The 12825-nt window shown below is 44.5% G+C and overlaps 1 protein-coding gene across 1 annotated transcript in view; it reads right to left on the bottom strand.

Annotated features, from left to right (window-relative positions):
* Window positions 1-276: 276 nt before the first annotated feature.
* The window catches only part of boc (BOC cell adhesion associated, oncogene regulated), a 28512-nt gene continuing 15963 nt past the window's right edge, over window positions 277-12825 (bottom strand). The window contains exons 4-18 of the mRNA XM_083901394.1: window positions 9779-9925; window positions 8808-8951; window positions 7902-8201; window positions 6632-6904; window positions 6288-6556; window positions 5626-5800; window positions 5054-5107; window positions 4559-4768; window positions 4086-4261; window positions 3764-3986; window positions 2875-3060; window positions 2567-2778; window positions 2394-2476; window positions 1363-1526; window positions 277-1258 (exon numbers count right to left, since the gene is read on the bottom strand). Of these exons, the coding sequence (XP_083757520.1) occupies window positions 1083-1258; window positions 1363-1526; window positions 2394-2476; window positions 2567-2778; window positions 2875-3060; window positions 3764-3986; window positions 4086-4261; window positions 4559-4768; window positions 5054-5107; window positions 5626-5800; window positions 6288-6556; window positions 6632-6904; window positions 7902-8201; window positions 8808-8951; window positions 9779-9925 (2792 nt within the window). The 3' untranslated portion in view covers window positions 277-1082. The remainder of the gene's footprint in view (window positions 1259-1362; window positions 1527-2393; window positions 2477-2566; window positions 2779-2874; window positions 3061-3763; window positions 3987-4085; window positions 4262-4558; window positions 4769-5053; window positions 5108-5625; window positions 5801-6287; window positions 6557-6631; window positions 6905-7901; window positions 8202-8807; window positions 8952-9778; window positions 9926-12825) is intronic.

Here is a 12825-nt window from a genome sequence, read left to right as displayed (position 1 = left end):
TATTGCATATTGTATATTTATTTGACTTTTAAATTTAGGGGTTTTTTTTGCAAGAGATTAGTGAAAAATACTTAAATTGTCAGGATTTGTTTTGAGGTTTTGAGGGAAAAAGAGCCCCCGTTTTCTAGAAAAATGGACAGAAACATTCAGGGGAGATTCTTTTCCAGTAAATATGGTCCTTAATGATTAATAAAAATGAAATAAAAATGAATATTTAAGTAGTACAATGATGCACCAAAACACAATATCAATTTCATAAGCCTTTATTTACATGCAATAGTGCTCCAGCATGTGCAACCATTTAAAAAGAAAAACAGCTATAGTTTAAAACAAAACAACAAAAGGAGGAGGAGGGGAGTGTAGATTCAGGATCTCCTTCATTTTGATTGCAGACACTTTAAGCACCGACCTGCGAGGGAGGAATAATACTGACACACTCTCACTCTCACTCACACTCACTCACACACACACCTGTCACAGCGCCCTCACCTGGCTGTCTTTTGGTAACCAGCAAAAATGAGTAAAAACACAAGTGGTCGCAGTATGGAGAGAAGTTCAGCTTATCAATGACTGAGTTCAAAAGATTTTTTTTTTTTGTTCCAGAATCTCTCCCTGTGACTTTTAAAAAAATAGAACATCAAATTAAAAAAATAAATAACAGTACAATATATATATATGTATATATATAATCTCCTGTACACTACTTAAAAAAAAGATTTACGTTGCATACACTTGTTAATATTTTTTTTTTGTTGATGAGCGACGCTTAATAGGTTTGTGTTAGGGTTATACGCTGCAGCAGACGGGAGGAGGAGGAGGAGTCGTGTCTCGATAAAAGCAACAGGTGAAAAACAAGTTTGTGTAAAGCTAACGTCTGAAAAACTACAAACATGGAGGTGCCGACGATCGTCTACGAGGTGAAATGAGAGCGGGCGCTGCATGGATAGAGTCTTTCTTTCAATATGAAAATAACCTTATATACAGTATAAACATACAGTTATGTACAAACGCATAAATATATAAATATCTGTGATACAAAAATAAATATTTGCTTCTGTTTTTGTCTCTTTTTTTTTTTTCCCTTATACGTCCGTCGCCGTGCCTCTCCCTTCGTCCTGCGGCGCCGCTTCGTTCGGGAGGATGCTCACGTCCTGTATCGTCGCCGCGTCGTGAGACTCCGGCGTCGTGGCGGCGCTCGAGGAGGAAGTGGTGAAGATGCCTTCGTCCTCCAGGGATAAGAGAGGGAAAGACGTCGGCTCTGCAAGGAGAAGAAGAAGAAGACGAAAAACGTATGAGGAAAATGTCCTGATTACAGTTTCTTTTTTAAACGGTTAAGTTTCTAAAGAGAGAATCCGCTTATACTTTGAGTGACGTCATCGTCTGATTTATCTTGGTCCCCGCAGACGCTGTCGTCGTCGTCGTGGCCTCCCAGCTCCTCCTGTGAGCTGAAGTGCTGGTGAGAGTCGAGGAGCTGGAGGGTGGAGACGTCGGGATGAAAACACGTCTGATCGTGGTGATGTGATCCACTGAGGAGGAGGGAGGACAGTTTAAGTAAAGTTATTAAAGACATTGTTCAGAAATACACACTCACACACTCAGGTGAACCACTGTTTAAATGAAGACACGAGGACAGAAACGAGGAAAAAACGCTCACGTATAAGTGAAAACTCTTAGAAATGAGATGATTCTGACAGTTAATGAACTAGTTTAGTTGAGTAAAGTCAACAAGGTATAAAACAACAGTACAATAATAAAAATGTAATTTCATACATTCTTAATGCATTGAAACACTTCTGAACACATGTATATCTTTACTCATCTGATCCATTTCTTTAAATTACATACCTTTTTGGGCCTTATAGCCTCCAGAATATAAGACATACCTACAAATAACTGAGTGTTTTGACACCACTTTATATAGAATACTTAATCTTTCTACTTAAGTCATATACAGTACTGTTCAAAACCATTACCATTACCACTTATTTTTCAACGAATATAACATTAAATGAATCAGAAATACACTCTATACATTGTTAATGTGGTAAACGACTATTCTAGCTGCAAACGTATGGTTTTTAATGGAATATGTACATAGGTGTATAGAGGCCCATTTCCAGTGTTCTAATGGTACATTGTGTTTGCTAATCGCTAATCGAAGGCTATTGGATTATGTTAGCACAGCTGAAAACAGTTTTGCTGCTTCTTTATTTGGAATAAAAATCATTATTTCTAAATCTGGTCAATGTCTTGACTATATTTTATATTCAATTTGCAACTCTTTTCATCAATTAAAGTCTGACTTTTAATGGAAAACACAACAATAGTTGTATAGGTGACCCCAAACCTTTGACCGGTAGTGTACAAAAGTGTGTGATAGTGTTAACTTGTACCTGTAGTGGTAGACGGGCAGATGTCCATTAGACAAAGTCTGTGGTAACAGAGTGTCACACTCCAGGTCACAGTCCAACTCATTCTGTAAAGCACAACAACATTTTAATTATATACTAAACGCATAGAAATAAAGAAATACAAGCTGTGTTTGTTGTTTATATGTTCCGTTTACCTGCTGCAGGCCGGGCAGCCCGTGTGTTTGGTGGTGAGGTTTGCCGTTAGGAGTGTATTCTCCGTTGCCGGCGTAGACGCCGTGTGGAGCGGTCATGTGGGCGTCCAGAGGACAGTGACCGACCAGAGCCAGACCCTGCAGAGGGACCATGGTGTACTGACAGGAGGACACTGGTGTGGCCACAGGGGGGAAACACAAGTCTGCAGTTTGCTCTGAAATTAAAAACACAAAAGGGAGAAGGACATTACACACAGGTGTGCACACAAAGACTCTTGACTTTCCTGTTTTGGACTGTTTTGAAGACTCACTCTGTTTGGCCCAGGCTCTCCACAGGCAGAAGGGGATGAAGGCGACGATGATGAAAACAAACGCTCCCAGGACGATGCCGACGATGAGGTAGGGGATGTCGCCGGGCCGAGGCACCATTCCACTGGGGAGCTCCACGCCAGGATCTGGAGTCTGAGAGGGATCGGGGCGATGAGGGTTTGGACGAGCTGAGGAGACAAAGAGCGGGAAGATGGTTTTTTAACAAGGCTAAGATGCACCACAGAGGCATTTACTGTCGGCATGCTCCAAACCACTAGGTGGCGTAAGCTAGAATGTCGAGAGAGGAGCTACATAGAGCCAGTGCAGGTGATGCTAACCTGCATCTCTGACAGAGGTGACCTTCGGACCATGAAAGCACAAACAACATGTTTTCAGACTTTTCATTGACAGTAGTTAAAGAACGAGTCGTCTCCAAATTACTGTCAAATAATTAAATCAATGATTTATTTTGTCTTGTCGAGAGTTTTCCGTGTCACGTGACCGAGGTACGGAGGGTTGGATTTCCAAACTGCTTGTGAAACAGTCATCAGGGATTTTGGGCAAATCTACCCTGAGGAAGAACACCCACCTCTAGTATATATTAATATATTTACATTTTAGAAAGTGAGATAATAGTCTGGAAACACAAACATTTTTCCATATTTATCCAGACCTGGAAATTACTCTAATTAAATTCCAAACTTTTCCATGCTGAAGGAGTCAGACTCGGCGTGATGTATTTCTGGTAAATTCAGCAGCATATTCATCGTTTATTTCTCATTTAGTTCATAATAATTGGATTTAATTGTTACGTACAGTACGTCTATTCCAGAATATTCTATGTCCAGCATGAGAGCGCAAACCGCAGCACGACAACGACCTCGGCCTCACCTTTGGTTTCCCGTATGACCACGTTGCCAAACTCGCTCTCGCCCTTCTCGTTGAAGCTCTGCATCTTGATGTCGTAGGACGTCTCGGGCTGCAGGTCGGTGATGGAGTGCCAGTACCGGTCGCCCTCCACCACGTCCTTCTTATAGTCGCTGTCGTTGTCGCTGTCCGTCGGCCGGTAGTAGATGTAGAAACCGTAGATGGGCGTGTTGTTGACGGGAGTGTACTGTCGGGAGAGAGAGGGAGACAAAGGACTTGAAATAAGACGCCAAAAAAAAAAGAACCTTTTCTCATTTTTAAAATTTCTTTCCTGCGAGTAACTCACCGTCCACTTGAGGATGACGGTGGTTTCATTGATGGCTTCATTGTAGGTGATGTAGGGTCCATCTACAGGGCGCTCGTGTGTCCTCCCTCCCACCACAGTGTAGGCCTTTGAGGGAACACTGGGAGGACTGGAGCCGATCACGTTCACGGCCACCACGCGGAACTTATACGATGTACCTACAGAGGGACACGGGGCTGTTGGTGAATAAAGTCCATACACTGTGTGCTGACTAATGATGTTTGTTTTCACATTACTTTGCGTTTGCAAATGTGATGGCGGCTGTAATTCAGCTGCAGCCCTCGTGATTGATGGCGGCAATTACCCGAGACAACTATAACAACATTCATTACGCTGACGAATTTACGGGCCGTGGGAATGTAATGATGCAGGACATCCACTTTGTAATTACGTGCAGCGACGGCCTCCTCCCCTCACGCCTCCGCCAAAAAAAAAAAAAAAGCGCGTCTTTTTACCTTTCTCCAGGCCCGTGATCTCCACGGAGAGCCGCGACGGCGGGATGTTCTCCACCGCCGTCACCCAGTCCTCGCCGGCCTTCTTCACCTTCTTGTACTCCACCCGAAACGACTGGATGGGGAAGCCGCGGTTACCGCGAGGAATCCAAGTCACGTACGCCGACGTCTCCGTCGCCGTGGAGACCGTGGGCTTGTCGGGGGCCTCTGGAGCTGCAGAGGGGAGGAAGGAAGGAGGAGGGAGGAGTGGTGTCAGACGGAGGACAACAACAGACACGGAACTCACAATCTGTAATTATGACAGTGGAGGCAAAAACACACCGCAGTCAAACTTACTGAGAGCTCATCCTTCAGTGACACAGAGAGAGAGGAAGGAGAAATGTAGAAATGTTAGTCAAAAGCAGAACGGGGTTAGCTGTGAAAACGAGCGGCAGACGTTAGCGTCGTTGTTAGTGTTGTTACTTTGTCTCAGGAGCCGACGAGCGACAGCATACGTACGAGAGAGGCTCGGTGAAGGCACGGCGGGAGTTTTGGGCGGATCTCTGGAAACCCCTGAATAGAGAGAGCGACACGTCAACAACTGTCACATCTCACTGTGACAAGTGGATTAATGCACTATAAAGACTTTTCACTGCTGTAGAAGTGTGTGTGTGTGAGTGAACTGTCGATGAGTTTGGATGTTTTATTTGGTCTTTTCAAAACATCTTTCCCGTTGGACACAATCAGATTTGTCACAATGCAATAAAAAAACACATCTAATTACTTGGTTTTCAATTCAGTGTGACCTCTTTATTTAGTTTAAACCACAGCAGGTCTTAAATCCTGTGTTTATTCGACTATTTTCACGTTCAGCTCCTATCAGCAACTCTCATTTCTGCTTCATTTTTGGCAACCCATGCAAATTCCAATGTCATTTCCAACACATTTAACCATCGTTTCTGGTAGACAGCGACACAAAACAGTAACCGTCATTAACATCATCACTGAGCTCCACTGTGCTGCTGCCGTTGTTTGTGACATGGTTCACGAGTTCAAATAGACTTCTCGTGTGAAAGGAGGGCCGTGCGTACCTTTGTCACCTTTCCCAGTTCTGAAGGTCATCATAGCAGGCTGTCCCAGACCGGCACAGTTCTTGGCCGTCATCTCCACCTCATACAAGCTGTCGGGCTGCAGCTTCACCAGAGTCAGCTTGTGAAGAGAGCCTGAGATGCTGCTGGAGATCCACTCTGCTTGAGGGTCGCCCAACTGACACAGAGAGAGACAGAGAGATCGTTTAATAACAGAAAAAAAAAATAAAAAGGAGCTAAAAACTAGTGCTGGGCGCATTAACTTTGACGCCGTTAACGTGCGACGAGTTTCCACGACGACTGACCGGAAAAGGCGTGCGTGACGTCATGTTTACGTGACTTCCGATTGTTAAAATGAGTCTCTAAAGTAACGCTAAACTTTAAAAACAGAGGCACACATACGCAGTACACAGTACACAGGTACGCTGGTTATTTGTAGCGCTGCTCTTTTCCTTTAATAAACAAACCACTCCAGTTCCACTGTAGGCGCGCTAACCGGCGCTAAAGGAGCTAATGCAGCTAACGGAGCTAACTGGTAAACAGTGCCTGGACTCCGGTGTCTCGCACGTAAACATGACGTCATTTTTTTTGGGTCAGTCGTCATGGAAACGCAACGTGCGTTAACCTCGTGCCCAGCACTCCTAAAACCATGATTTTATGTTTACCTTTCTGTATTTGACCATATACTCCAGAACAGGGGCTCCTCGCTCGTGCCGCGGCCTCCATGTGAGCTCGTAGAAGTCGGCTTTGCGCGTGCGCGGCTGGCTGAGGATGACGGGAGCTTCTGCAGGAAGGATCTGTCCGGGCAGTTCAGAGCAGTCCAGAGGCAACATGGCTCCTGCAGCCCCAGGCCTCACAGGCGGCTGCTCTCTCAGGACTTTGTCTGGACTGAGCGGCCGATAGATGGAGGGTAACTTCCCCCGCGATGAAATCCCTACAGAGACAGAGAATAAATATAAATATACATGTAAACACAATACATTTTTTTATCTTTTTCTCCACGACTTACCAGTTGACACCGTGATGAGGCGAGTGGACGCCTGCGAGCTGCCCACCCCGTTCTCAGCCATGCATTGGTACAGTCCGTCGTCCTGAGGCCCCACGTTGGAGACGCGCAGCACTCTGGAGGTGAGGCGGTGGCGAGCGGACGGCGCCAGGGGCCGAGCGTTGTGGAGCCACATCACCGACGGCGCGGGTTTACCGCGGGCCTGGCAAATGATGCGCACGTTCTCCCCGTACGCGACCTCGTGCTGCTGCAGCTCCACGGTCACCTGAGGAGGCTCTGCAGGAGGAGGCGGAGGGAGAAATAGAGTTAAAGAACGGAAACGTGGGACTGTTTTCTCACCTCAGGGACAACAAGTCACACACAGAGACACACCTACAGGCATTTGGCAACGCTAATATCAAACAAGTGATTATGCTAAATGAACTGCTATTCACAATATTATTGACCTCTGCCAGTAGGTATATGTTTTCGCCGGAGTCTGTCTGTAACCAACATAACTCGAAAACTCTCAGTAAGTGTGCAAAAATATGGAAAGAACAAATGTTATAGACATAAACCAACATGTGGAAATGTTACAACATCGCTTATGTTAGCAAAAATGGTATAAAATGTCAGTTATAAACACACATAATCAAGGAATTACATTTTTTATGGACATTCTATAGTAAAAACAAGGACATTTTAATGAATAAAGTCATTATAAATGCATAAATAAATAAATAAATAAATTAATTAATTAATTAATATATTGCCCAATCTCTACTCATTATTACTTGGTCTGATAAAATAAAAATAAAAACAAAATAAATGACTTTTTTCATTTCAGCTTTAACCATGTGTAAGCTCACGTGTGTGAGAGTATGATCACAACACAATACACATGTGTGCGTATGACCGGAGGGGGGGGGGTGTGTAGCAGTGGGGGGTGAACATGTAAAGGCAGGCCAGCGAGTTGATGGTTGGCTGCTCGTGAATAAGGCAAAGACAGAGCTCATTACAGCCTCAGCAGCTCTCTGACTTTAATTAGAGCCAGCTGCGGAGAAACAAGCCCACAACACACACACTATATATACACACACACACACACGGAGAGAAATTCACTGTAAAAACAGTCATCCATAACTTTGCAATCAAGTCCTGCTACAGAAAGAGAGCTCTGTCTCCACTGCCTCTTTCTAACACAACATCACACACACTGTCGTCTCTGTCCACCAAACTATTAAATCCATAACAGTCAAAAAAAAAAAAAAACAATTTTCCACAGCTCACTCACCAAACACTTGCACGTCGTAGAGCACGGCCGCCGCCGCCGCGCTCGGCGAGCCGATGCCGTTGTCAGCGCGGCACGCGTACGTCCCCGAGTCGCTCTCGCCCGCGGCGTCGATCAGCAGGTTGCTGAGCAGGAAGCGCGTGTTGTTGTGCGAGTGCAGCTCGCGGCCGTCCTTGGCCCACGTGACCTGCGGCGTCGGGATGCCGCTGGCCACGCACTCCAGCACCAGCCGCTGGCCCTTGGTCACCATGATGGAGCGCGACGCCGGCGGGTAAATGATGCGAGCGGCCTCCGAAGTGGAGCCTGGGGAAAAAAAGACGAGGACGAGGTCAAGATACTGAGTCGGGATCTTGGATGATACACATCATATAATATTAACACACCAGTGGTTTAGATGGTGATGCTACAGCACACCTGATTCTAATGATTAGCTGATTAGCAAATGCTATGATAGCCTGATAACGAGCTAATCATTTAAATCAGCCAAGTCTTATTGAATCAGTGTCTTCTTTTAAATCACTTCTTAAAAGTTTATTATGCGTGTATTTCTATGTGTATGTAAAAAACACTGTAAACTGCTGTTTTTAAAGGTGCTATACAAATAAAGCTATTATTATTGTTATTATTACTACAAAATATGAAGATGCAAGTGTGAATCAAACACATTATCTAAATAAAACCTGGCAACAATGCCGTGGCAAAAGAAACACACATGTGCACCACATGTTTCACACACACACACACACAGTCACTTAGAAGCTCTCTAATACTGGGTTATTTGTCTCTGATGTGGTTTCTAAATTAACCGAGCGGGGTAATATTTCACAGTGAACTTTGACATCTCATGACTACAAAGCACGCGCTAATAAATTAAAAATATATTGCAATCCTGAGACGGTGGTGACTCACGTCGTATGCGCAGGCGGTCGGCGGAGGCGGACGTCTTGACTTCCTGAGTGACGGGGTTGTACGCCGCGCACTTGTACGGGCCCTCGTCGTCCTGCGTGGCGTTGGCGATCTGCAGGTTCCCCGACGGCATGATGAGGTAGTTCCCTGCAGGAGAAGAAGACGACGAAACGAGTCAGAGTGGACTCATAAAACTTTAAATTAAATTCTTAAATGGGGGAAGTTAGTGTCTGTGATGGTTTTGAGACCTAATATAATTGTAATTATGTACAAACCGATTAATAGTTATTAACTTTACCTACATAGAACTAGATTACAATGTTACCAAGTTCTTAACAGGAAGTAGTAAAAACAAAATAAAACTGGTTAAAGAATATTAGAACTAGAAAAGCCCTTGGAGAGCGCAGACCTCCACCAATGCAGCTCAGTGCCTACAAAATAGTGCGTATCACTTGTTCCTGGTCCCAATGCCGACATTTCCTGAACATTTCATCCAAATCCTTTCCTGACTTTTTGAGTTATGTTGCTAAAAGTCACACAAACTCCTGTAAATCCAGTCGATGTAAGACTAAATCTCTGCAAAGAACCAGATTATTTCATATTCCTGCACTGCCGCCAGAGGCCACTTGGTGGAGCCCTCCAGTCTGACCAAAGGCCTGCTGTCAATGTGGTTTTCATTTCCTTGTGTGCGAGATAAGCTGCACATATCAGTACCTACAGCTCCCAGGCATCATCAGCATACCACAGCCAAACCACAGGAGCCTTTTCTTCTCCTCTTCCAGGCGACTTAAGACGTAAATAGTTTGAAAAAATAAACAACCGCATTCCCATGTTTCAACATTCAAGATAATCCCCCCCCTCCTCCCTTATCACTGGTTTTATAATGGGTCAGATAGCGGGATTATAGCATTCCAGTAAATCATCATCCTGATAGTATGGGAATCATCAGGGAGGGAGATGGTGAGACCGGGTACCTTTGGAAGTCTCCAGCCACTCCTGCTTGACGCTGTAGCGGACCTGGGCCTTTGGCTGGCTCTCGGGCAGGTGGCACTCGATGACCGCCGTGTTGCCTTCGTCCACCTCGATGTCCTGCTGGTCTTCGGGCTCAAAGTCCCGCAGCTCTGGAAGACAAAAGCAAGAGAGGGAAGGTCAGTGCTGTGTGTTAATCACATGTACATGTGTCAGTCAGAGCGCAATATTCTGAGGAATAATAAGAACTGTGCCGTTTCCATATCCAAGCTCTTTTAAGCACATAGGCCTAGTCCCATTTCTCATTTTGACCTTGACCCGTTGGAACCGAGTTACAGAGGGGTAGTGGTTAAAATCTAGCTCAGCAAAGTGGAACGCTCCCCATTATTTTCGTAATCAATTAATCATTTGGTCCATAAAATGTTAAAAAACATGGAAATGACAATGTTCTCGAATGTCTTGTTTATGTCCACAAACCAAAATGATTCTGTTTTAATGATTTGTTTGTCACGTGGAGCAATGAAACGAAGAAAATAGTCACATTTAAGAAGCTAAAACAATCGGAAATCTTGTTTTAATTGTGAAAAAAGCTTCACACCGATGAATCGATGATCAAAATAGTTGACATCAGCAGAAAAGAGAGCAGATAACAGCCTTTTTAATATCTTTAGGACCCAGTTTCCTTGGAGTGCTGATGAAAAACCTGGGTTTAGCGCTGACATTTCATTCTCCCCCTATACTTCTATAAGTGGGTCTCAAGAAAGATCAAAATGGAGGGTTAGGGAGGGGTGAAATGGAATTGAGCCTAAGTCCCCACAGAATGCCTTCTCATCAAAGCCAAACTCAGGCTAATTTTTCACTTTCACTCATTTCCACGTCACCGTGGATGAGTCTAAATCCCTGAGATTGGTGTCTGTAACATGCGAGTGGATGCGAGTTAATCCTCTCTCCCACATTTACACTCGGAGACGGCGGAGTTTCTGTGGGAAAACGGAGGAGTGAGATTACTGAGGACCATGTGCTGCAACTGTGTCCCACAGACACACAGTCTGCACAGCTTAGACACTCACCTGACCTCTGACCTCCTAAACTCCACCCCCCCCTCCTCCCACCTGAGCAGCCAGAGGGCTGGCCACGAGGTCAGAGGTCAGAGGTGTTCATGCTATTACATTTCAGGAAAAAGATATCCAGTTTTTTGGGGTGGGGTGGGGTTTGGAGAGGAAACAACAAAATGTTGCTCTGAAGAAGCCCAGAGGGAAGAAGATGATGCTATTTTATAGAGTCACATGTAGCCTAGCTCCTATTGGACGACACCGGCTGTCAATCACACTGGTGTCCATGCACATGTGCTGCACTTTGGTCTAAAGTCCTCTAAACGGGAACATCATTTACAAAATTGACATTCAAACTGAGTGCTATGTGCCCCCTGGTGGCTATTAGTTATATATATTCTTACTTCCAGATTCGCCTCATTGTGCAAACACTAAAGACTACTTCAACTTTCTACAACAGTCCGTGGAGTGAAATGAAAGATAAATAAAACGTATCCAGGAATAATTAAACATCTAGCAGCCTGTGTTAATTAATTTTTAACAATCCGCCATGTTTAACTAAACTTAGCTCTAATTCAACGAGTTAATTTCAGTTAAAGCCACAGTATGCGAGTTCGATTTGTGCCGATATTTTTAAACAACACGTTTCACTCCGCTTATTCTTTGCGCCGTGTTTTTGTGTGTGTGATTTTGGCCATAGGGCTTAGGAAGCTGCCTGCTGATTGGCTACTGAGTTTTAGAGTGACAGCTCAACAGACTGGAAGTAGTCACAGGTTTGGAGTCTGGAACTCGTTCCACCGAGTTCCCCCCCCCCCCGTCATTTATAATCTGACAAACGTTAGATCTATTAGATTTATTATTTTTCTCCAGACGGACAGACAGATAAAATACAATCTTTTGAATGATTAAACCGATATTATAGTTGCTATTCGAGTATTTTGAGGTTCGTTTTGTTTGTACACAAATGTAAATTCTGTCTTTTTTTTATTCAAGATTCTTTATTGTTATAATGCAAAAACAAAATGTCCTCCCGTTCCTCACATGACTGTGTTTTGTTCTCTCCAGTTTCTGTATTTGATGGAAAGCAGCAAACGTAGGGTTAAGGAATTCTTCCCAAGATCTCTGAAACATGACCTGGACCTAGAAACCTCATTCTATCGTCATTGTGCATAATTAATATAACACATCTCAAAGAACAACAAAAAGAGTGTTTAAATTGCAGCTCATTGAACAGTTTACGAATCTCATTTTTCGATTTAAAAATGAATTCTTATTTAGCCGAAGTCTAGACACTTGGACACTACACAAACACACACACACACACACTTCCATCTCTGAGTGTGTTTCAGCTCATGCTCTGAAAGATGAGAATCCCAGCCAGGACATGTCAACCTAAGTAAGAGTGTGAGTGTTAGGGGAGGAAAAAAAGGGTTGTGTGGCGCTCCATTTGCTAAATCAATCAGGTGCTGTTTTTACAGCCACCTCCCTCTCCACCTCCTCCTCTCTCGTCTCATGTACTCTCTCCGTCTGCCTTCTACATTCAAAGTCCTCAAAAAACAAAAAAAAGCACTTTTTTTTTTACCCCCACCATCGCTCCACTGCCCCGCATTCTTGACAGGAACAGCCCCGCATGTGTTGCCTCTCAGGTGTATGTGCGTGCATGTAAAGTGTACACGTGTGTGTGTGTGTGTGTGTGTGTGTGTGTGTGTATCCTGGAGGATTGATGGTATTCATAAAGTGAAGCAGACCTCCCGCACCAGGGCTGCTTGGCAAAGCCTTCTTAAATATTTCAAGAGAGAAGGTGCATTCATCATCTTTATGCACAGCAGCAGGAGGAGGAGGAGGAGGAGGAGGAGGAGGGCGGCCTGCATCTGAATTATAACATGTTTGTGCAGCGTTTCGAACGCTCACGTTGAGCAGATACATGTCTTATGTTCTCTGCCGCTCAAGGGGGAGGCGGAGGAGGAGGAGGAGGGCGATTGTCTGCACAAGAATTCAAG

This window comes from Microchirus variegatus (genome assembly GCF_963457635.1).
Source record: "Microchirus variegatus genome assembly, chromosome: 15".
Taxonomy (NCBI): Eukaryota; Metazoa; Chordata; class Actinopteri; order Pleuronectiformes; family Soleidae; genus Microchirus; species Microchirus variegatus.
The sequence above is the reverse complement of the archived record's forward strand: the minus strand, read 5'-3'. Positions and strand labels throughout refer to the sequence as shown.